General features: G+C 38.9%; 2 protein-coding genes across 4 annotated transcripts; one reads left to right on the forward strand and one right to left on the reverse strand.

Annotated features, from left to right (window-relative positions):
- The first annotated feature begins 1,457 nt into the window (after positions 1–1,457).
- On the forward strand, positions 1,458–9,272 carry tmem47 (transmembrane protein 47). Its single transcript, XM_055167663.2, has 3 exons — positions 1,458–1,875; positions 8,322–8,462; positions 8,880–9,272. The coding sequence occupies exons 1-3, from the start codon at positions 1,650–1,652 to the stop codon at positions 9,056–9,058; spliced, it is 546 nt and encodes a 181-aa protein (XP_055023638.1). The 5' UTR covers positions 1,458–1,649; the 3' UTR covers positions 9,059–9,272.
- A 2,195-nt stretch (positions 9,273–11,467) lies between these two features.
- tab3 (TGF-beta activated kinase 1 (MAP3K7) binding protein 3) lies at positions 11,468–22,434 on the reverse strand. 3 transcript variants are annotated; one of them, XM_055167460.2, is made up of 7 exons: positions 22,188–22,434; positions 20,688–20,856; positions 16,690–17,848; positions 14,033–14,193; positions 13,728–13,821; positions 13,551–13,622; positions 11,468–12,295 (listed from the first exon to the last, which is right to left on the reverse strand). In XM_055167460.2, exons 2-7 carry the CDS (start codon positions 20,787–20,789, stop codon positions 12,168–12,170), a joined length of 1,716 nt encoding a protein of 571 aa, XP_055023435.1. In that variant the 5' UTR covers positions 20,790–20,856; positions 22,188–22,434; the 3' UTR covers positions 11,468–12,167. The 3 variants fall into 3 exon arrangements, with proteins under 3 accessions (XP_055023435.1, XP_055023436.1, XP_055023437.1); XM_055167461.2 differs by lacking the exon at positions 22,188–22,434 and adding an exon at positions 21,896–22,071; XM_055167462.2 differs by lacking the exon at positions 22,188–22,434 and having other exon boundaries at positions 20,652–20,778.
- Positions 22,435–25,775: the final 3,341 nt, after the last annotated feature.

A 25,775-nucleotide genomic window follows, 5' to 3' on the forward strand; every position in this document is an offset into this window, starting at 1 on the left:
CCCATTTTTGGGATGCTCTCAGACGTTTACATTTGCTGTTGGGTGACTTTATGTCACCCCTGTGGTTTGCTTTTGTTTATATTTTGTTATATTCATACTAGAAGGGTCACAATACATGTAGAAATGATGCTTAAAGGCAAACTAGTCTCTTAAATTAATAATTTACAAATAATGAATTAATTAAAGTAAAATACATGAATTCAATTAATAAAAGTATTAGATTTAGTTAGACAATCTGTACTGAATGCATTTTACACCTTTATTTTTTTATCTCTTGTATATGTTGTATTATGCATTAATTATATAGGAATTATATGGCCTGTAGTATAGTGTATGTGTGTGATACCAAAAGTGTGTTTATATATAGACATATATTATATAGAAATTCTGAATTAAATAAGAATTAAATATACAAATGGGTTAAATTTCCTTGAAAAGTTTAGATGAAACTTAATTCTAGACATGAAGACATGAAACATGATCTTAATTGTTGTCTGCGCCCTAAGGCATCTAAGCACACATTGAATACATGCCAGTATGTTTTTACACCTTAAGCATGTCATGTATTTTCTTACCTATTATATGCTATATTGTTAATCAAGCTCAAACGAGAATAAAACCTTATTTTTCAGACACAAAAAGCGGATGAAAAACAAAAAAGTGGAATTTAATTTGGCTTCAAATCTTTTGAATGCAGTTTAAATGGAGCTAAAGGAAGAATCTGTAATTTTCTTGGATTTGTATGTGTGAGCTGAACAAAAAAATATTAAGGGTATAATCCTAGGTCAGGTTTTTCATAAAATTGGAGGTCTTTGTTGTCAGATTTTCCTACTATAACAACGTACAATAGTTAGTTTCAGGCGGCCCACATGCCTGCACCTGATTGGAGGAAACTTTTCAACAAAGATATGGGGGATAATAAATATTTCTGTATAATTTCCCACTGGTTGGAGCAATTATTTGTTGTCTATATCAGTAAAGGAAATGTCCCTGTTTAATGATGCTTCTGTTGCACCAAGACACGTCTCATTTATATTTAAGAAGAGACTAAATAAATCTCTTTATATTAAGAATGAGTATTTTGGGCATCTCTGCACACCATTTCAGTAGCATCCAATAAAATATGTTAATGTTTTTCTTTTTCTATACACACATTTTGGATTGCATTCATTTTCCATTTCTGTTTAATCATTCAGCAGATGCTTTTATCCGAAGCAATTTATCATTCAGACACCAAAAATATTAGTCCTGTTGACATCTTGTGTTTATGTTTATCATGCACTAATTAGTCTGATAAATGGTTCATTATCTATGTTTTGAAATAGCACAGATTACCAGTTCTGTGTTTGTGAAAGCAAGAAAGAATGAGAAAGATAAACAGAAAAGATAAGAGAAATATGCCTAGATTGGAGGCTCATGGGATTTCTGTCTAGGCACTAGGACCCTGCAGGTGCAGCAGGGATTTTCAGTAATGTGCAGTGCAGTCGCGTTATTAACAGGAGCGCGAGGGCAGCTGCAAACGCGTCCCTCACGCGCAGCTGCTCTACGAACCTCAAAACACTGATCGCGAAGGAGCTGAAAACGCATCCCGACTCGTGGGATCATCGTCCCCGCTATCTCGCTCATCCTCACAGGCGCATCCAGCCGACATGGCCTCATCCGTGAGCGGCGCGGAGGAAGTGCGCGTGTCGGCGTTGACGCCCCTGAAGTTGGTGGGTCTGGTGTGCGTTTTCCTCGCGCTGTGCCTGGATGTCGGGGCCGTGCTGAGTCCGGCGTGGGTCACCGCGGATGACCAGTACCACCTGTCCCTATGGGAGTCGTGCTGGAAGCCCGTAGCTTCTGAGACCTGGCGGTGCAGCAGCACGCTGGGGACCGGTGAGACCCCGTTACTTTTATAACTTTGCATTATTAAAGTCCTTTTCTTATAACGTGTTTCTGATACTCATTTTAGGGTGTAGTCTTAACAACTTTATTTGGGTTTAGCAACATGGCCAGGGTGCAGCATAGCCTATATGATTTTAAATGACACAAAGGGACCTTTTGCCACCTATGTGCATCATTATCACTAATAGTTGAAATTGTGCTGTTTTATTTAAGCAAATGATTAAAATAATAAAAAAAAACATGTTTTACACTTTGTTTACACTTTGTGTTTACCTGCAATCATTTATAATCCTTCAACAGATTACAATAAACAAAAGGGATCAAACAGAAAGGGCTTAAACTATTGAGTTTGAAAAGAATATTGAATTTGTCGTGGTTAAAAAACAACTAACCAGTCAAGATGAATGTCTTCACAGATACTATTGTGGCAAAGAAGGCATCATTAATTTTATTAATATTGATCTATCACATTTAATCAGGCGGTGTTTTTATTCACGGCTTGTTTGGTGGAAGGGCTTTTGGATGATGTGGGAATGTGGGATGGACTCAGTGGTCCAGCTGGGGTTTCATTCTGCTTTTGTTGCCTACAAAATGAGCCTTTGTTATAGTCCCCTCACCGGCCAAGGAGTAAGGTTAACTTTTGAGAGGAGAGCTCCCCAGAGGCCCAAATGTGGACAGATTAGTTACCTAGGAAACAAGTGGCGCATTCTAGAAATGTCATTTTGCACTGTGCAAGAAACTTCCTTTTTTGGCTTGCACGAAGGTTTGCTGTTTGGAACAGTCCATAACATTTTTACCTATTCAGATCCAGAGCTATCAGTCAGTCCGTTCTTTTGTGCCGTACTCTCGGGCGGCCACAAGCAGTTAGGATTTAAGATGTTTTTCTTAGTTGTGTGTTGTGCTGACAGCTTGTTTGGCTCTGGACCTTGTCCTGCCATTTTTAAAAAGCACAGTTAGACTCCATATAAAGTCATGAAGAGGCAGTCTGAGTGAATGGCTGTTTCCCTCCACAGCGCATTATTGATTTTGGGCTTTTTGTAATCAGTCACTCCATTTCCTCTGTGTTTTCTCTGTGTCATGCAGTGTGCATTAAACTAAATCTCATTAGCTTTGCAATTACCGGCCGACTCCACTACCTTCTTGAGCAGAATATTGTCTCTCTTCCTTTGTTGAGTTGATCATAAATGTTACTCTTACAAGTAAAAAACATAGATTTGTAAATTTGTAAACACACTCCCTTAACATGCACGCATACGCAGAAACAAGAAGTCAGGAAGCGGGAATAGCAAACAACAGGAATATGGCAGGAGTGTTAGAGAGACGCTGGTAGTGTTGATGTTATGCTTGACCGGAGAGGGGTGGCGGTTAAATGTGAAAGGGGCGTGTGATCGTCCGTGCAAATGCACTATGCACCGATTTCCCTCCCTGTGTCTGAGGATGGCAAGGAATGTGGAGACATTATGTCTTATTGATGGGATCCGCTTGCTTGTTTGTGACATTGGCCTTCTTTTTTCTCCTCATCATGGTATCAGATTAAAAGATGTTGCCATGAGGCACTTGCTTGCTGAAAAACAGATTATAGTAATGAATGTTTGATTTTTATCTGCTATCCTCATTTCCATCTGTAGCCCTGTAGGGTTTTTTGGATAAGCTTCGTTCTACTTAAGATCCCTCCGACAAAGACCTCAAGGTTACTTTAAAGTCACGCAAAATCCTTTTCTTGTATGCATGCACTGTAAAAAAATCCCGTAGAAATTAAAGTGTTATTGCAGCTGGGTTGCCGGTAACTTACCGTAGATTTAAATTTATGTTATTTACTGTCAACATTTTGTTCAAAGTTAAATGAACATTAAACATTTACAAGTCTTTGTCTTTACAGAGTAAAACTAAAAACACAGCATCAAGCAAAACATTCTGGGAAACAAAATCTGAAGCAAAAAACAGAAAAAGATTGATGATGATTTCTGGTTCCCAGAATGCTTTGCATGAGGCTGTTATTATATAGTTTTATTCTGTAAAGATAAAGATTTGTTAATATTTAAAATGTATTTAACTTTGAACAAACTCTTGCCACTAAATAACATAAATTTAAATCTACAGTAAATTACCAGCAACCCAGCTGCAATAACATTGTAATTTCTACTGAATTTTTTTACAGTGTGGGCAATTGGGCAGAGTCACTCTTGTTGATGATACACAGATGTTCGATGGACATCCAGAGAGGTCAAGTTTGAGATCATAACTAAAAAAATAAGTTTTCATCTCTATCCAACTTCCTGCAGTGACAGATGTATTTATAATCAGAATCTCAAACCTTATTTGGTAAAAGAGTGTTTGTTTTGGTGGAATGAAGATGAAGTACTCCAGAGTATTTTTCAGACCTTCTCAGAAAATGATGTTTTGACGTGAATAATCGAAATGATGATTTTCACGCAGTGAAACCCAAGATGAATAAACTGTTTCTATTAACAGTTATTATTTTAAACAGTTTTTGATGTATTATTAAATGCTGTCGTTTTTGCAGTAAGTGAATCATTTATCAAATAATGACGACAGTGATTCTTTTACCAAGTTCTTCAGCATCTCATTGTGAAATAATAACCAATCTCAGATTCATTTTTATGAACCCATCAATCCTGAATCAAACCACTGTCAGATTCTTTGTAAACATGATCCCGTAGTACCGAGTTGCTCAAGAAGTCATTGTGTTTGCTGTAGTTGGACTCTTATATAGTAAAATAAAACGTTGGTTAGGGAAAGGAATTTCAAGCCTAAAACAACAAGCCATTTTCATGATAAATTACTATTGTTTTTTTTGTGGCGTTCTTGTTTGCGTAACAGTTCAAAGACTCACAGTCTGTAATTTATTTCAGCATGGGAGATGTTGCAATAAATTGTTTGCATGCTCCTATTCATAAAACATAATAGAAAGTGAATCAGCCATTATTAGATGTAAATAAACATGCAAACATAAGCAAGTTTACTTCATAAATACATGCATATGTTGTTTGTCATCATTTAATGAATTTCCCTTGTTTTAAACACATGCTGTAATTGGCAACTTTTAATTCTGTTTTGATTTCATGTGGTTTTACTCGAATTCAGATTTATTCCAGATGGTTATTTGTCATATTAAATTAATTTAAAAAATCACAGTCTAACTAAAGAAACTTTGCAAGTCACTCGCCTGAGATTATAAACTCCTTCCCTTGTGCCGGCTTCACCTATAATGAGATTCTCCAGGAGTCCTGATGTGTATGTGAGATTCAACACATTTACTCTCATGTCATCCGATATGGAAACAGCATACTGTTTCAAACGAGCCCCCGTCCCCCCCTCACCTCAAGCCTGCGTTCCATAGAGGATTCGGTGCTATTTCTAGGCTATACTCTAACTGAGTCTCTCAGAGTGCTTGAATGAAAGGCAAGAGGGACAGAAGGAGATAAAAAGGAGGGGGGAATATATTACGGGATGCCCCATTTAGCCCACCAGAGAAGCCGTAAGCTCATTGCAGCCCACAGAGGTTCACTGTTGCGAAACTCAAGATGCAAGTGTTCATGTTACTGTTGGCCAGTCTGTAGGTATTCATGTACAGATATTCCTACAGTATATGTTTAAAAAAAAGTTAAATATCTATGGTTACTTTAGGAGCATTTAAAGTAGATAAGAGTCGAGTCTCAAGAGATATTATGGCTCATCATGTTAACCATGGATTGTCATTAAATTTCATGCTCAATAATAGACAAACACAGTCTACTCTGCTTGAATGAAAACATAAAACTTATACATGTAGGCTTTTTACACTGCACTTAACCCTTAGCAACAGACAGCCAATCAGAAACTGAAGAGCATGTACCTCATATCACGGTCTGTGTACTAAAACACCTGAATTAGGCGTAGTCCACACGTACACAGGTATTTTTTTCCTCTTTCGTGAAAAAAAATTACGTAAAAACCTAGTATGAAGCGCTGTCATATCATGCCAAACCAACAGATGGCGATATAAATATCTATCCGTAAAGCCATGTTGGGCAATCATTGCAGAGTTCACCCTCAGTATATCAAGGCAAAAAACTCACCAGCTACACGACAACGCTGCAACCGGAGTTTCTAAAAAACTTCACCCTGGCAGGAGTTTTATAAAAGCTCAGTCTGATACTGCGTTTGGACGAACGGCCAAACTGCATAAAAAAGGCGGGACAGTTTTGAAAACACCCATCTGTGTGGACAGGGCCTGACTGTGCATTCACACCAGACGCGGAAGAGGCGGCAAAAACGCGCTATTCACGCGCAGTTGGATGCTTGAACATTTTGAGTTTACTCGCTTCATTCACGCATAAAATTCTAGTAATTCGAGACATTCACCGCGTAAATTCGCATCATGGGATGGGCTTCTATAGCTCAAATTGTGTAAACTTCCCAGATTGTTCGACCTCCTCACTCACTTTCTTCCAGACAAGATCCTTTTAATTCCTGTAAAAGTACGAAGATGTCTCGTGTGGTGATGATGATTGTCCACCATTGTTGTTTTGTTTTTCTGCCTCCGCTTGCTTCCTGTAATCACGTCACTGCTAGAGCAAGCTCCTGATTGGTTAACGCGGCGCGAAAATCCGCCAAAGTTCAGATTTTTCAACTTGCACGGATCATGCAGCAATGCTCAATTCGCGCGTTTCACGCCATTCGCACAATTCGCGCTTACCACGCTGCAGATGCCTATTCGCGTATTGCATTGACTTTACATGTAAATCACTCTCGCTTGGCCTCTTCCGCGTCTGGTGTGAATGCACCATTACCCTGCGTTCCCACTAGTCGCGGTAAAGGTGGCAAAAACGCACTATTCACACGTAGTTGGATGCTTGAACATTTTAGTTTACTCTCTTCATTCGCGTGTGAAAGTCTAGTCAAATCGAGACATTCACGCGGAAATTTGCGTCATGGGAGGGGCTTCTGCGGCTCCGCTCGCTCCCTGAAATCACGTCACTACTAGAGCAAGCTCCTGATTAACGTGGCGTTAATATCCGCCAAAGTTCAGATTTTTTAACTTGTGCGTTTCCCGCGACAACGCTCAATTCGCGCCGCAGGATACCTATTCGCATCTTTGCATTGAATTAACATGTAAATCACTCGCACTTGCCACCTCTTCCGTGTCTGTTGTGAATGCCACATTAGAGTTAAAATACATCCCGGAAGGCTTAAAATCTCATGCGGAATCGCGAGAAAAGTGCATTTTAATTCAGACACTGCAAATATGCCAATAAAAAAAACTTTAAAGTCACAATGAAATTGAAATGAAAAAAAGGTATTTTTTAAACAAATGACTTTGAATAATGAGCTTCATTCTTTTTTTAAAAAATCATGTACCCTCACAATCTTTAACCAACAACGGAAATCTCCTCCAAACTATCTTTCTTTACTTCCGGTCATGAGGTATGGCAGATGGATAGGGTTCAGGAAAAGATAGCAGCAAATAGCAACATGACACAACTTCCAAAGATCTAATCAATTCTCAATGGACAAATTCAAGTCCAGCCCTACCTCATTTCAGAAGCCATTTCATTCAGATATACGTCACCACGGAGGGGAAAATAAGACAATCACTACTACCGTTTCATGGTGACTTTATCCCAGGGTTTGGGAATGCACAGTGTGAAACGTCAGATTATGAATACCCAGGGTTATCTCTTAACTCTTGGTTAAGTATGAACAAGGTGAAACAGATAACCCAGGATTGTGTTAAGTATGGAAAGTTGAGAAAAACCTGGGTTTAGACTTTGATAGACTTTCATTTACCATGGAGGGTTGAAAAAGTGTAATATGTAGTGATCCTGTAGCTCAATTGGTATTGCATCAGCAGTACAAAGATTGTAGGTTCAATTCCCAGGGAATACAAACACACATACGGATAAAAAATGTATAGCTGCACTTTAAGTTGGTTTGAATTAAAGCGTCTGCCAAGTGCGTAACAAAAAGGTTTCGAAGATTAAATGAAAAACACTAAATTTTGATAGTCACCAGACAGCGGCTTGAGGTGAACCATTGCCTTGAACAAAAGAGATCTACGGACGGACACCTAAGATTAAAAATGTATGACCTGCACAAAGCTCAGAAACGTTATAAAAATACTTCTAAAAGCATTGATGTTCATCACTTTATGTTAAGACTAAATCTGCAAATTCGGTCGGGTACTGCTTATGCTTTTAAGGAGAGGAATGGAAAGCAACATTGTGCAGGTCTGGTTACAGGAAGCTTAGTGTGTTCAGTACAAACATGATTGTTTGTTTGTATTATCATATCCATTTTTATGACAAATTATTGCAGAAATAAACAATTTGAATAACTTTTCAATAAACTATTATGTATTTCGTGCATTTATTAATGGTGACTGTATTGCATCCAATGTAATAAAGATGTTTTTTTTATATGTTTATATAACACAGATTGGCAGATTGCCACACTCGCTTTGTTGTTGGGTGGAGCGTTCCTTATCCTCCTTTCCTTCCTGGTGGCTCTCGTGTCTGTATGCATTCGCTCCAGAAGACGTTTCTACCGACCGGTGGCAATTATGCTCTTTGCTGCAGGTGACGTAGACACGCACATGCACACATTAATGGGCTTCTCTTTTCTGTTCTGCAGGCACATTAAATAAGGCTTCATGTATTATGAATTTAAAATGTGCTGTTGGCTCTACGACGCAACCGCCGTAGGTAATGGGCCAGGAAATAGCAAAGGCATTATTTTGCATCCACCCCTCATGGAGCATCAAACCAGTTTTTTTTCCAAGTCACAGCACACAGCTGATTTAGTAATCAGTCATCCCTGTTGTGAATGAATAGGAATGTCTATAAAGAGACATGTCTTTCGAGAATCTTACATTTCTTTGAAGTCTGCACGCTTTTTCTTAATGAGATACTTTGAGGATTAAATTTTTGATTCATGTTCTTAACCTACTTTTGTCTCTTTGATGATTGGAAATTTCTCTTCTCCATTTCTCACAGTGGTTCTGCAAGCCTGCTGTCTGGTGCTGTATCCCATCAAGTTCATCGAGACCATCAGTTTGAAAATATACCACGAATTTAACTGGGGGTACGGTCTGGCCTGGGGAGCCACCATCTTCTCTTTCGGAGGAGCGATTCTCTACTGCCTGAACCCCAAAGACTATGAAGATTACTATTAGAATACCCACGATGCACTTCAACGTCCACTTCACTGTTGTTATCGTAGCAGCTTGTGCACTGAACATTCATTATTTTTGCGGACCTGAACTTGACTTTCCAAATACAGAGTGCAGAAAAATGGCAAGCTGTTAGATACAGATGAAATTCACCAATCTCCTTTATTCTTATCCCTTTCCATCAGCCAATAATAATGCAATTAAACCCCATCATGAAGATCGTATTCTTTTTTTAGTCTGTCATTATGATCAAATCGCTTTTCTTAAGTCATATAGGATGAGCGTCCGACTCCAGATGTCAGGCTCTTATGTTCGCAGGAATACTGCCAGTGAGCGATACGATCAGTAGGGAAACCTCCATCTGTTACGGGATCTAAAATTATTCTGGCAGAGAATCAGCATCCTTATTGACAGAATTATGTAAATTACAAAGGCAAAATGAAACTCTTATGGAATCATAAAATGATATTAGCAAATGCACACTGTGGAAAAAAACAAGACTTCTCGTGGGCACCAAGATGACAGATGTTACATTTGCATGGGCCGGCAGCCAAACATAAGTTATCACAGTGAAGATGGTCAGGACATAAAGCAATAGATCACTTCACAAAGCATAACCATTCTTATGAAACTGATGTTGAGCACAGATACGGTACACATCACATATACTATTACTTTCTTTACATCAAAGCCTGCATCTCTCATTTTCAGTTTATAAGGGATTTAATGAAAGATACTTTACATTGTAGTAAAATCTAGGTCCTGTGGTGTAACCAAGCCTTGCATATAGACTAGTTTTTGACTGAGATCTGAATGATCATAGTCTTATTTTTGCATATGTATCCATACAGGTAGTTTAAGACAGACTGTACGGTTGTTTCGTAGCACAGTCAATCTATTGTGTGCACGTTAGTGTGTATGAATGAAGTTTGAGCGTTTGTGTGACTTCTGTTGGGATTTTTCTGTCCCGAATGCAGTTGTGACATTCTGTACTAATTTATATACTACTAACCAATAAACAGGTAAAAAGAATGATGTGATATATTCATTTATAGTAAACAGAATATTATGCCATAATTACTTGGTTTAAATTAAGACACTAACAATATCAACAACAGCTGCACCGTATGCAATACAATAATACTGTAAAATCAATTTAAAGGATGTCCATTTAAAAAAAAAAAAAATCCAGATAATTTACTCACCACCATGCCATCCAAAACGTTGGTGTCTTTCTTTGTTCGGTCGAGGGGAAATGGTGTTTTTTCTGGGGGGCATTCCAGGTTTTTTCTTATTTTGGTGGACTCCAGCATTTGGCGGTTTTGATGTAGTTTGAAATTGCAGGACTCTAAACGTTCCCAAGGGTTTTATCTAGCAAAACAATTGTCATGTTTGGCAAGAGAAGTAAAAAATGTGCACTTTTAGGCCACATCATCTTGTATTTCTCTGGTCCTGTGATGCGCCAGCGGATACATCATCCGTGACCTCTTGACGTGATGACGTATCGAAACTATGCCTCAGTTTTACAAGTGTGGAGATGGAGGACTATTCCGATGTTGTATGTCGAATGATACTAATTAATGTCTTTGTGTCAGTTTGTTGTTTAAAATGGTCCGCAAATGTGCGTTTCATATATGTAACACGTGACCTTTCGACGTCAATACGCAATTACGTGTCGGCGCGCCAGTGCATCACAGGACCAGAGGAGGTTGTGGTTTAACAAAAAAAAGTTTATAAGTGCATATTTGTATTTTTCTTGCCAAAAATGACAATTGTTTCGCTAGATAAGACCCTTATGCCTCATTTGGGATCATTTAGAGTCCTTTGAAACTGCAATTTTAAACTGCATGAAAACTGTTAAGTGTTGGGGTCCATTAAAGTCCATTAAAATAAGAAAAATCCTGGAATGTTTTCCTCAAAAAACAATTTCTTCTCGACTGAACAAAGACAGACATCAACATTTTGGATTACATGGTGGCGAGTAAGTTATCTGGATTTTTTTTGTGTGAAGAAAACGGACTAATCCTTTAAAAGTGCACGTTTTAGGAGGATCTCTTGACAGAAATGCATTATATAAATATATGTGATGTATAAAAAATTTTACCTTACAAAATAAACTTTTATTACCTTAGAATAAGCCACTTTTATCTACATATATGACGTGTCCCCTTACATGGAAGTCGCCATTTTGTGCCACCATGGAAAAGGCGGCATTGTTCTAACTCACCATTACCAATTATCTCTATTATCTGCATCAACCTAAAATGTAACTATACATAACTTTTTGAAGTATTACAATCATTTAGTTATTGCATACAATTGCTTTATGCATATTTCAATATGACCATTTGCAGTATTCCCGTAATTTCTATACATTGTGTGACCCAACACCTCACAGCATACACACTGGTATCACATAGAATTTGATGCTTTATTAAGTACAGCAATTTGACTCATTTGCACAGGAAATCGACATCTTAAACACAGAATACAGTGTGGCATAATATGCATAAAAGTACCAGGTATAGGTTCATATGCAGGTCTTATAGTGTTCTTCCTTCGATGAAAGGAGCTCTCAGTGAGCACATACAGTGTAAAGTCTACATTGCAATTTGTCAGACTTCTGCTTATCTCAATACATTAAAGGTGTTGGGAGAGAAGCCCTGTGCACGGGATCCTTGGGGCTTTTTTTATGTAAACACAGCAGTCTTATTCTGCTTGGAATGGTAGCTCGGTAAACCACACCTCCTTCACGGCTGGAAGCTCCTCCTGATCAGTCCACTCCGGTGCCAATTAATCAATCAAATTAGCTTGTTTCTGCAAAGTCAAGACACCCTCCCTTCCTCTTTTAAAGCATCTTCTTTCAGTAGAAAAATACAAGTGCAGGAAGCTCCTCAAAAGGAGAGAGAGGGTGGGCTCCGATTGGATAAAATATACCTAGGGTCGGCGTCTCTTCTTGAATGGGGTACGGCTCAGTTATTGCTGGGTGAAGCTGAGGGTACAAATGAAAAACATCACTGGAAAATCGGCGGGACTTGAATGTTGCACGGTGGAACAGAAGATTAGCTAAAAGAACGAGGTCCATGGCCCATCACGAAGATGGTCGGCCAACTCAGGTGTTGCGTGGCATCTCGCACTGTTCGCAGCGATGCAAGGCGGGGTGGTTGAGGAAAGTGCAGCTTTCACAGTTCCACTGAGCACCCTCGAAATCTTCATCTGTTTGCGGGGCCACAGGCTTTTCTAAGCAAAGGAGACAATATGTTACGAGATGTAAAATCGTATGAAAAGACACCATTGCTCATTTCTACACTGAAAAATACCACCCTTCCACACCCCTTTGAGATCAATGTAAGTGGGCCACATAGCAACAAAAGTGTGTTGAAAATAGAACAAGGGTGTAAGAAATATCATATCATAAGTAATTTAATACCCTGCACTGGTAAAATCAGAGGTCAGAAGGAGTTTGACAGGATATAGAAGGAGCAAATGGCTGATTTTGGCTTAAAGGATTAGTCCATTTTCTTAAAAAAATCTAGATAATTTACTCACCACCATGTCATCCAAAATGTTGATGTCCTTCCCTGCTCAGTCGAGAAGAAACCACGCCTTTCGAGGAAAACACTCCAGGACCTTCCCCATTTCAATGGACCCCAACACGTAACAGCCCCAATGCAGTTCAAAATTGCAGTTTCAACAGAGTTTCAAAGGACTCTGAACGGTCCCAAACGAGGCATAAGGGTCCCATCCAGCGAAACGACTGTCATTTTTGACAAGAAAAAACAAATAAATATGCACTTTTAAACCACAACCTCTCGCCAATCTCCCGTCCTGTGACGCGCCAGCACGACCTCACATAATTGCGTAATGCCGTGGAAAGGTTACGTGTTACATATAAGAAACACACATTTTAAACAATAAACTGACTCAAAGACATTAATTAGTATCATTCGAAATACAACAACGTCGGAGCGGTCCTCTTTCTCCACACTTGTAAACACTGGGGCGTAGTTTCGCATACGTCATCCGTGACCTCTTGACGTGATGATGTATTACATAAGGTCACGCTGGCGCGGCACATGACCGGAGACAGACGAGAAGTTGTGGTCCAAAAGTGCACACCTTTCATTTTTCTTGTCAAAAATGACAATCATTTCGCTAGATAAGACCCTTATGCCTCGTTTGGGATCATTAATAGTACTTTGAAACTCCGTTGAAACTGCAATTTTAAACTGCATTAAACTGTTACGTGTTGGGGTCCATCCAAGTCCACCAAAATGAGAAAAATCCTGGAATGTTCTCCTCAAAAAACATAACCTCTTCCCGACTGAACATAGAAAGACATCAACATCCTGGATGACATGGTGGTGAGCAAACCATCCAGATATTTTTTTAAGAAAATGGACTAATCCTTTAAGACAGTAAAATCTAGAAACTGAAGAACCAAAGAAGATATTTGTTTCTAAAAATTAGTGTTGATTGAGATTTTGAAATTTACTTTGTGATGGTACAACAGGGCCAGGCTGAATATTATCATAAAAGTTGTTCATAGCGGTCACGTCAAACTTGCCTAAAAACAAAACAAACAAAAAACGACAAGCAATCACACAAAACAACATCATAATTATTTATACTATATGTCAATGTAGGATGACTACATTTGTAGAATTGTTACCTCTGGACTGAAGCAGATCGGCCTCTTTTAATGAGCAATCAATGTTGATCTGGAGCTGTCTGTTATGTGACCGAATTCTAGTCATTTCCTCAGGCTGGCAAACACACATACACAGATAGTCCCATCCGTATTTTTTATTGTTACATTAAAAGTGTTTGTAAACACATTTTACCTTTATGCACCTATTCACTTAAATTCTTTAGTAGTACTAATGCAAAATTATTAGGTAGCTGTATGTTCAGCACCCATTTGAAAAGATGCATTTACGTGCAATAAATGGAATGCTGCTTGTGTCTCTTCATTACCCGAGGGATGAGGCTCGTGGCGTTCACCCGTCTGAATCGTCTCTGCAGGGCGTCGAATTCCATTTCATTGACTTCCGACTTGAGCTGCTCCAGTTTCTGCTGTTCCTGCATGAGCCCTTTCATGAGACGCTCCATCCGTGCGCGCTGGTGCAGGAGCAAAGCTGTAAGGAAGACGTACAGCGTTAGATACAAGACTGAGAAACACTCATACATACCCAACCCTTTCAGACAAACAATAAATGGATGCAAAGGATGTGGATGAATGATGAATTGCTTAGATGATATATATATATATATATATATATATATATATATATATATATATATATATATATATATATATATATATATATATATATATATATATATATATATATATATATATATATATATAAAATAATATATATATATAATTACGTATTATGATTTACAGATGATTATGTTTAAACCTTTGTAGGGTAATAAATGCAAATCATAGTTGAAATGTGTTCTTGTAGCTGGTTAAGCGTGGCATTGGATTTGTTTCTAATGGCCGTTTCACACGGTACGCAGCAAAATTGCCACACGGCTTCAGCTTTTCTCTTGTATTGGAAGCGTTTTGTGCAGCATTTACTGCAAATATGTTGATTTTCAACGGCGCCTGCCCTGAAGTGCCATGTTCAGAGAAGGGACAGAATTTTGGGTGCATGAGCAAGGCATGTGGTGTGGACCAACTCCGCTTCACCTCTGTAATGCCCACGTTTTGCCGCTTTCCGCACGTCTCCTATTGAAAAAGAACAAAACACTCGCGGTTGCCACGAACCATGTGAAACGGCATTTAGGGAACAGAACACATAAACTTAAAAAATTTATACTTTAAATGCACTTTAAGTTGCTTTGGGTAAAAGCATCTGCCCAATCCATAAAAGCATGATAATGTATCTTTCTATCATGACTACATTAGCATCACACAAAGCCAGATGTTTGACTTTGGCAGCTTATTCTTCACAAGAACTGCCCACATAGACAGAAAGACAGGAAGAGCTGTCTGACCAACAGCAAAAAGCCCACGTAAAGATGATACATTAACTATCTGTATATCCATAATTTATGAAGAGCTCAGATGCAAAAGCCACTAAATGCCTCCTCTGTCAAAAATGAGATAATGACATTGACTTATATGTTTATCAAATACTTTCACTTCAAATTCCTTAAACCAGGCTTCAGGCCATTAAGAAGTATCGCTTTGTTGGCAGAATTTGTTAACTCGAAAATGCTTCCCAGCCAATGACGAGTATTTACGGCAATCCGTAATACCGCTATTATCCACTAGGTGCCGATCTTCCGCAACTTATAAAACCCGTAAGTAGAGGTCGACCGATTTATCGACCTTCACAATTGTGATCAGTGCTTGAATTTGATCAGCTCATTTGTATTTTAAAGGACACACCCAAAACGGCACATTTTTGCACACACCTACAAAGTGGCAATTTTAACATGCTATAATAAATTATTTATATGGTTTTTTATATGGCTAAAACTTCACATATGTGCTCTGGGGACACCAAAGATTTACTTGACATCTTAAAGTCTTGTGCCATGGCCCCTTCAAAAAGCTGGCGGGGAAAGAGTTAAGCATCACAAAGCAAAGTCCTCCAAGTGCACAGAAGAAGAACTGAATGATACGGCATGTGTACGTCAAAGTCCATTTTTTTACCTGTTTAAATAAGGTTTACCAAATACAAGAGATGCACCGATTGCTATTTTCTTGTCTGCATTTTGAAAACTGCGCATGTGCACAAAGCTACGAGCTTAAAAACCATGGACAATTCCTGGGATGAGTGACGTAGAAGGAAACTTGCGAATGAATGAAATATCTTGAAATAAAACAACAAAGAACTAAAACAAGACAACAAAACCAGCCTTTAGATGCAATGTACGTTATTTACAGCAATAATCTGACATTAACTTATAAACATGACATCATCAACTATATTATTGAACCAACATGGTTCAAACCACAGATGTGCAACAAAGTAACTATGTTTTAAGGAAAGCTAGGTAGTTTCTCCAACTCTACATCATACCATAGTAGTTCAGCAGTGAGTTATTTCATTGTTTGGGAAATGCACCCCTGAGCCCTGCACACGGCGGGTGGCCTTGTGGAATAATTTCAACGTGTCATTTGCAGATGCGGGACAGAAATAAATATAGGCACGGGTAGTTCGGATCGCAGTTTTAATGTAACAACAGGATCGTGTTTCCGGGTGTTGATTAACGACTGTTGATTAACAGGTCGGGAGCTTCTTCCACTGCGATTGTGTGTGTGGCTGTGACGTTATTGCTTGCGCAACTGGCAACAAAAGGACCGGCTCGGAATCAGAATGTCCTGAGACCAACGTCCGGTTACCGGTCCAGCCGATCATGTGTAAAAATCATCCAATTACGGTCTCTGGCCGGTCAATCAGTGCTTCTCCATCAAATATCTTAGGATATTGGCTGAATTCTTGAGCCTTTTACCTTTATTCAGAAAGGACAGTGAAGAGTAAGTTGAGACTTTTTTTTAGAAGTAAAGATTTTTGTCCTTAGAAGGTTTTGCAGCGAAAGAGTCAAATTTGCACCAATGAAATAACTCAATTTCATTATATGCCCTTATAGCTTTTCGAAATGATACATACCTTGAGTGTATGCATAGTCATCCGAACCCGAGCTGGATCGTCTAGGTAAGCGATTGATCTGGCTGCTGATGTTTGCTGGCAGCGCAGAGAGAGGCAGGATGGGAGGAGGATGGCGCTCTCCCTGGTCTACAATGTTGAGGAGGGATTCGGTCTCAACTGGAGGAGAGTTTGATGAACGCTGTGCCTGTCCAGGAGAGACTTTGATCTTGATGATGGCTGAGGAGACAGACTGGGGAGAGGATGCAGGCCGGGGTCTCGCCACACCCTGATGGACGTACATTCCTGGATGAATGGAGGCCCCCGGGAGGCCGGTCACACTGATGGCCCTAGACGGAGAACTTGGAGAAGGACTGGTTGTCATATAGAGCGTTCCCTGTTGAGCATGCACAGGCGAGTTACTCCGGGATCGCTGTCCCTCCAGTGTGATCTCAATCTGGTTCTTCATAGGAACTTTTGAGGGCATAAAAGGCCTGTGGGATACTGTTTGGGGCTGCTGGTAAGACAGGCCGGTGAGGGTGGGAGGACTTATGGGCAAGAACACGTGAGGCGGCTGCTGGACTTGATGTTGGGGGGAGCTGTATGGGGACTGATACGGTGGGGTGGCATAAGGTGACTGCTGGTACACGGGCGTCCCCGATGTGGGCCAGGGAGCGGGCTGAGGACTTTGAGAGGGTGAGGGACGCATGTAAACAGTGTTTCCACTGTTACAATAGACACCAGGAGGAATCTGCAGTGCTTGGGGGACAGAGGGGATGTTCTGGGAAAGAGTGACTGTTATGGGAGCCATGTAACGCGAGACAGGGGTATATGGGGGTGACACGCCCTGGATGCCAGGTGGAGGAGTGGGGATATTCGAGCGTCCTTGGTCGTTCATGAAAAAGGGATTGTATCCCGGTGAAGGCGCCATGGTAGCAGGGGCAGAGAGGGGCTCGGGAAAGCCACTACGAGGATGCTCGATGTGGCTGTCGCTAGAACTGTGAACTAAAGCCCGGCCGCCAGGATTATTTTTAGCCCCCTCTGGAGCAGGATAACCCACGCTAATACGCAGCATGTGGTTGCGGTTCAGGTGCAGGTCATCCGGGCTGTGGTATTCCTCATACAGGTATCTATTACTCTCCAAAGCCAGCAGACGGCAGCAGAGGTCCAGGTTGTTGTTGTTCTGAAGAGGAAATGGAAGACAGTGAGGTGAATGTGTTCTTGCACCTGACACCGCAACAAAACACACAATACTCAGGGCACTCACCCAGAATGACACAGCAAAATATATGACTGATAAAAGCTTCCTGACACATAAAATTCTTCATTTTAAAAGGTTCAACATCAGTATGTTTATTTATTTTGTGTGTAATGGCAGAAAGAAAAACCTATCTAGCAAGTTTTTTGAAGCTCTTAAAGGGATAGTTCACCCAAAGATTAAAATTATGTTGTTACAAACCTGTATAAATTTCTTTGTTCTGATGAACCCAAAGGAAGATATTTTGAGAAATGTTTGTAACCAAAGCGCTTGTGGCCCCCCATTTACTTTCATGGTATTCTTTTTTTCCTACTATGGATCTGAATGGGGTCCACAAATGGTTTGGTTACAAACATTTCTCAAAATATCCTCCTTTGTGTTCAGAACAAAGAAACGTATGCAGGTTTGTGACAACATGAGAGAGAGTAAATGATGAAAATTTTAATTGTTTGGTGAACTATCCCTTTAATTTATCTGTCATACAGAGACATGTTTATCTTCTCATCCAAGAACAAGGTGTGAAACATTCATATATTACAGAAACAGTGTCTTATAATGTGCATCTCATTAGATATCCATAGTGAGTATTTTATTGTATTTTCCTTAATATTTTATTCTTTGTGTATGTAGCCCTGACAGTTATCTTTATTATTTTTACAGCTGATTAAAACATTTTGCTTAAAAATTCCTATGCCCTCATACTACTAGTGCATGTATATAGCAAATAAAACTTTAAACCTTAAAGGGTTAGTTTACCCAAAAAGGAAAACTCTCCAATCATTTACTCACCCCCATGCCGCCACAAACCTGTACAAATTTCCTCGTTCTGATGAACATAAAGGAAGATTTTGTTGCACAAACCGTTCATGAGCCCCATTCACTTCCATAGTAGGGCTGGACGATATTGCCAAAACTTTAATTGCCGGTATACTTTTTTATTTCGGTCGACATGGTATAAATCCAATAACGGTATGAATGTTAAAAAAGCCTTTGGATAAACGGCAAAGAATCCTCAAAACGAATGTCTGTACATACAAACTTCTAAACAAATGAATTTACCAAGTCTATATAGCCTCCTCCTATAAAACTATATAATTTACAAAAATAAAAATGATATAAATAAATTAATTTTCTTTTTTATTTTATTTAGCCTTCATACAATGTAAATGTAAACTCATTGTCAAATAATCAGCCTTTATGGCTCACCTTTAATATTAATAAGGTTCATCTGCATGTCAGTCAGTGATAAATGCTGTAATGCAGGGGTCTCAAACTAATGGATCATTTTAAGAACAAATTCTTCAGTCACAGTAATAACTTTCATAGTTCCATAATTTTGATCAATTTAATATTATAGTAATGTGAAAAAATATTATTAAATAGCCTAAGTGAAAGTGACCATAAAACTTTTGAATGGTAGTAGGCTATTTAATGATACATAATATAGTTGGACAGAAACATTTATATCAAAGCTCTATTTGTAATTGCATAGCAAGCTACATAATCATATATTAGATACTAGCATACATACTCATAACGAGACCAATAGCTGCCTACATACTTTTATCTATTGCACGTTTCTTTCCCCCTTTTTTAAAAATGTAAACCTGATTTTTCTCATCCGTAGTTCAGTTTGTGTTGCATAACATCTTCTGTTCTCCCTCCCTATAGACCAGTTCAAATTATGTAAACAACACTGGTCCAGAAACACTTCCTGTTACAGTTTGTGACAGTTATTTTTTTATTTTACATATATTATTATCTTTAAGATGTTTGTTTAACTTCAGTTACTTCAGGTTTATATGTTCTGTTGGTTTATTTTATCCCAACGTTTATCTAGTGTTAAAAAACGGAAACAGGAAGTGCTTCTGGACCAGTGTTGTTTACATCTTTTGAACTGGTCCATATGGTGTCACCATTGGAAGCTGCGACTTGACATGAACCAACCCCGCACCTCCTTGTCGTATTCTGTGTGACAGCTCTTCTCTGTGCTAACACCAGATTCATTAATCGCATAATAATAATGATATGATTTGACGCGAGGCACAGATGAGCGATTTAAATCCGATCAGGCTTTCCGGAATGCGTGGCTCATGGTTGCTTAGCTGCAAAAGACGCCGCATGCTCTGAAGGAAGAAGCGCATTGACCGGCGTTTAACACATGTTTTTAGACGTGACATGCGAACGGCCACGGGACACTGTAATAATATATATCGAATATCAGAAATGTGTTTAGAAGCCATATCACCGTTATTGAAAAATATATACAGCAACATATATCAATATTCAATTATTTTCCAGCCCTATTCCATAGTATGCTTTTTCCTACTAATAAAGTGAATGGGGCTCAAGAACGGTTTGGTTGCTTACATTCCTCAAAATATCTTCCTTCGTGTTCATCAGAAATTTTTTTATACAGGTTTGTAACAACATGAGAGCATGTAAATGATGACAAAATTTTCATTTTTGGGTGAACTAACCCTTTAAGCTCAAACTAGGGATGCACTGATATAATAAATACCTTGTAATGCACTGCAAGTCACTTTAGATAAAAGTGTCTGCCAAATGCGTAAATAAATAAAAAATATATATACAGGCCTGTAATCGGTATCGGCAGGTAAGAGCATTTGTCATTTTGTACGTCTTGGCAATGTAAAACACATCAAAACTCATACTGTATGAATATTTTGAATTGGGATGACAATGACAACTGAATTGCAGTTTGTACCATCTGCACTTCCTGTCTTCAGTTGCTGATTCGTACCTGAAGAAGGCACTGAGAGACAACCTTTTCAGGAATCTCCGGAAAACGCTGCTTGAGGTCCTGCAATATGTGATAGTCCAACTGAGGTCCTCCCTGCGCCATCCTGAGCCCAAACAGAAAGTCACTGAGTCCGCAGCCAGGAGCGCAACACCTGCTTTCCTCTCATCCCCTGACAACACATAAATAATGTCACATAAGAGACACAGATCAAGTCTGATCACCCACATTCAGTAACTGTATACACGAGTATGCGTCCATAACAAAAGGAAAATCACAAGGGTTGCTTTTGCACGAGACAGCATCAGACTATCGGTTGCCGCAGTGGGAACATATGGCGCAGTACTCTTGCCTGCAGCTGGAAAACTGCCATTTATCAACATTAAAGACCCAAGGTGCTAGTAAATACGATCAAAATGTAAGGCTAAACGCTAGTCGTTGATCATCTGCCATCTGTGGGTGTATAGGGAGGGCAAGGATCGCTTGTGTTGTGTTTAGCAATCTCACCACACCAGGCAACGGGCTGAAATGTGAGACATCATCCGCGTTTCACGTGCAACATTCCCCTCAGCTTAACACACTATACATTTGACAGGTGAGGCCGGTCAAAATTAACACTTTGAACTGAACCCAAACAATGACAGCCAGGTGACAAATGCATTAAGTTGAAAACAAAACACTCGAAAGAGGTGCCATAGACGTTTCATATTAGAAACGCAGCAATAAACAAGGCCTTCATCAGATAAAAATGCTGATCAAGGACTATGAACAGTGGTAAACCATAAAACAACAAAATAGAAGTTAATATTGTATATTACTGACTACATTCATTTTAGTTATATTAATGTATATTAGTTAAACACAGATATAGAGAAATAAAATGGCTAGTAAACATATCCTGCTTGGATAACAACACATGACAGGTTTATTTCAACAGTGTTTCCTGCTAACTGAGCATTAGCTTGCTAAATTTTTTTTCATATAAACATATAATCTGTTAGCAAGAAACAAAGACCCCAAAATCAAGCAGCGAAAATTTACTCGGATATCTTAGTCTGCCGTCTCACGATCAAGGTATAACCCCAACCAAATCCGTTTAAGAGCTATTCAACGCTATTTTTACATGATGACAAAGACAGTGAGCCGCATACAGATCAAAGCAGTCAACGGCGTCTCGCTAAAAAACAAAAGTTTCCGCATTCATTCCTCACCTTAAATCGCAATTTTCAGCAACGTTAATTTATCTTTTCATGCGTGTGCTTAAAAAGTCTTGTCTCCAGGATAACAAACATTGGCTGTTCATTAATTGTTAGCTTTAGCATAACCGGTAACGTTAGCCGCAGGTAGACACGAAAACTCGGCGCGGGCCGCTCCCCTGTCACAACACAGGCTGCTGCTGCTGGCGCGAGCATGTTTATATGACCAGACCAAAGCTTGCTAAACACTTGCTATCGGTTTCGGTACTCACTGTGCTGGTAGCAGTATATATATAAGATAACATACCGTGTGCTGGAGCCGCACGGCCATTGACATCCGATGCTTTTTTGCAGACAGGCAGGCGGTTTACCGGGACTTGGCAGCAGTTACTAATTCCAATGAATCCCCGGGCTTCTCCAGGGATCACGGAGGCTGGTTTCCTCAATCGCAACAAATTTGTCGTCTTCACGTACGCCTATTTCCCGTTCTCTGTCGTTCCGGTTGTAAGTTTCTTGTTTTGCGATATGATGTACATTTCTGCCCTCTGTCGGACTGGGGTTGAAACAAAACTAAAGCTGCATTACAAAGCCGAGCTCGAATTCATGCGGTGCTGCGCAGACCGACCAGAGTATGAAATCAAAGTATCGCGAGAGCGATTCGAAAATGTGCGATATTTTGACATCATACGCCGATCGGTCTGCGCAGGCTGCATTAAGTCGAACAAGCCAAGTCTGTATGAAAAATACCGTAGCCTCCCCTTTATATTAAATATAGTAAACTGTAATAACATTCCTAAAAACTACAGAGTAGTTGATAAGCCTATTTATAGGCCTACTACATCATTAGTTAACATACTACAAATACTAGAATTCTTTAACAGTGGGGTAATTGCTATAATGTACTACAATATTTAACATATATGTAAATAAACAGATGTGTCAATCAGATATAACAATTTTAAACCAGACAGGTTTAGTCATTTTTGCTCAATTTTTAGCATACGATTGCAGACGTTTTGGCAATTTGACAGAAGGGTAAAATAAAACTTAACAGACAAGCCTAAGCTTAAGCCAGGACTGTGCCTTGGTTAAATTAGGAGACAAAACAATGACATTGACCTATTTTATAATATGTTAGGTCAAGTAATTTTCATTTAAGATAAATGAAAAACAATGGCATCACAAAAATAAAAAAATCACATGACCTCTCAAATCTCTAGTCTAGTCGAGGGTGGAGTAATCATCAAATAGGGAGCACATTTCACAAAAGTCTGAAATTCAAAAATGCTTACATTAGGGCAATTCACTATAGCTCAAACATTCATGGTAGTCTGGGACTAATTTTAAGCCTTGTCTGTGAAACCAGCTAGCTAATGGTAATAAAAATTATGGATTCTAGATTGTCATAATCAACTAATTTCATAATCATAAGAAATAGCAGGAATATTAAGTTTATTATTTCGTGCAGTTTAATTGTTTATTAGTAACCTTGAATGTTTATGATCTATTAAATACTTTAAAACATCTATTGTTTTTACTCTTTTGATAAAAGCAATTGTTGATCAATTGGAAGAAATTTCTCGGGATTTTGGGGTGAAATTGTAATGCAGTGGAGCAGATCACATGAATTTCCTACAATTCACCAGATGAGGGAGTCATATAACTGAAGCTCAGCTGTGACTTGAAGTCAGGGTCATAATAACTTCATGAGAACTTTTCCTTTGAGTATTTGAATAAAACTTTTTACTCTAAAATATATCCACTTTCTTAGGATTTAACTGATAATATTTTTTTGCAAATGTATTGTTAAAGTGTAAAAAAAATTGCTGTCGTTATGCAGAGCTGTTTTCCAGTAACTTACTGTAGATTTAAAGGTGCCATAGAATGGAAAATTGTATTTACCTATAGGCATAGATGAATAAAAAGAGTTCTGTACATGGTAATGTCATTACATGAGCCTCAAACGCGATTGTTTCCTTATTCTTATGTAAACCTTATGCATGCAAAAGACTGCTGGAAAACAGACTAATCTCAACATAACAACTTCACAGTCGAGATGTATGCCCCAACATGTTTACAAATGTGAGCTATACTGGCATGAGCCTCAGAGAGAGCAGAGCAGAGCCAATCAGAGCAGAGCTCAACTTTATTATTCACGACCCTTCCAAATAGAGCAAAAATAGAAAGTCTTTGTCCTTACAGAATAAAACTATAAAAAAAGGCCTCATTGTCAAAAAACAAAGAATTGTGGGAACCCGAAATCCTCATCAACCTTTTCAGTGTTGCCAGTAAGTAACATAAATTTAAATCTACAGTAAGAAGGCGTGCTCACCAAAGCTTTTTTACGCAGCTAAAAATGCCTGGAGAACGCTGAATGCTAGCTGTTTTTTCAGCTGAGTGCCACCTTTTTCAGCTGAGCGCTTTGGTAGCTGTGATACTTGAGCTGTGAGCCGGTTGGTTGTTGTGATACTTGCCCCGCCCCTCCTCCAATGTGATAAGACGGCCGTGTGAGAACCAACATAGACGAGCAGAGCTTTTCACCCAAAGTTGAATCTCTTTTGACTCTCGAGCGCGGTCTTCAGCGCTGTAAAAAACACTAGCTGCTGGCTTATTTGAAAAACGCTGAGCTTCCATTGGAAACAATTGAAAACATGCCCGGCCGCGGACGTAAAAGCTTTGGTGTGCACGCCTCCTTAGTTACTGGCAAACATTTTTTAACAGTTTTAAACGGACAGTAAGTAGGATTTACCCCCATCTACTGGTGAAATTGTATTTTGCATTTAAATGAATAGCGTGAAAAACGCGTTGTGGAAATGCGTTGGTAGGCTAGTGCTTTTTGTCCCTCTCTGCTTTTATAGTTTATCAATACGGCGAAACGACATGGAAAAGTAAAGAGAAGAAATTCTAAGCTTACAAAGAAAAATCAGATAGGTCATTTGACGTCAATGAGGACATATTTATTAATAAAGACATTGATTTTGATTAATAAAACACTTAAAATCCTACTTACAGTCCTTTTAAGGGATGCTTTGTATTTGTATTAGAGAAACTAACCATGACCCATCGTTACTAAAATCCAGAACTGGGTCATGTTTATGTGATCTCAAGCAGTCTGAAAACCACGTTCACAGGATCAATTGCTGCCATATAAATCTTCATGTCATTTTTCTATTTGGGATCTGTAACACATCAGGATTTTAGATCATGGTACAGTTATTTGAGATTGATAAATCAACGTCTTCTCTGAGCTCCTGGGCAGGCAGCCAGTTCTCATCTGTCACAAGCCTTAATTTAGCTGAGGTACCTGATAGTGAAGACTTGCTATCTGTAAGCAGATATCTAAAGGAAATTCAACTCTCTTTAGACCTCAGTGGGAATGGATACTCTAGTATTCAGTGAACAATACTTGAACATTGGGCTTTAGTTGAGTAATAACAATATTTATTGATGATTGTTGAATAAAATGATACTTAATGTCACACATGCACACACAAAAGTTTAGGAGCATGAGTGAATTGTTGCATATATTTCAGCACTGGTTAAAGTAGTATTTCAAGTGTTACAAGTTTCTCTTCCAAACCAACTGCAAACTTTTTATCCTTGCCCTGTCCTGTGTTAATATCTGCACCTGTTCTTGTTGTTGAGTAAATTCTCAGCTAGACCAACAGCTGATTTGCTGAGAGAGTGAGCGAGACAGACAAAGAGAAAAAGACATTATATATTACTTCCGGTCCTTTTAAAGTAGTTTATTTATATAACAAGCACAACACATAGATTACCTAGGAGTCTAGGACACCAAAACATTTGTTATTTTCAATAAGGTATTTGTTGAAGAGTTCAGTTTATCAACTAGTCAGACCATTAAACAAACAAAAAACGGAAGTAAAGTCTCGTA

Source organism: Misgurnus anguillicaudatus, chromosome 5 (genome assembly GCF_027580225.2).
Source record: "Misgurnus anguillicaudatus chromosome 5, ASM2758022v2, whole genome shotgun sequence".
Lineage (NCBI taxonomy): Eukaryota > Metazoa > Chordata > Actinopteri > Cypriniformes > Cobitidae > Misgurnus > Misgurnus anguillicaudatus.

Excerpts from the sequence above, each read along its gene's own strand:
- tmem47 (XM_055167663.2), top strand. The coding sequence starts at position 1,650 with ATGGCCTCATCCGTGAGCGGCGCGGAGGAAGTGCGCGTGTCGGCGTTG. Across the intron at positions 1,876-8,321 it reads CAGCAGCACGCTGGGGACCG|ATTGGCAGATTGCCACACTC; the intron begins GTGAGACCCCGT and ends TATATAACACAG. Across the intron at positions 8,463-8,879 it reads AATTATGCTCTTTGCTGCAG|TGGTTCTGCAAGCCTGCTGT; the intron begins GTGACGTAGACA and ends CATTTCTCACAG.
- tab3 (XM_055167460.2), bottom strand. The coding sequence starts at position 20,789 with ATGGCGCAGGGAGGACCTCAGTTGGACTATCACATATTGCAGGACCTC. Across the intron at positions 14,194-16,689 it reads TGACTATGCATACACTCAAG|CTTTGCTCCTGCACCAGCGC; the intron begins GTATGTATCATT and ends TCTTCCTTACAG. Across the intron at positions 12,296-13,550 it reads CCCTGTTGTACCATCACAAA|AAAAGCCTGTGGCCCCGCAA; the intron begins GTAAATTTCAAA and ends TCCTTTGCTTAG.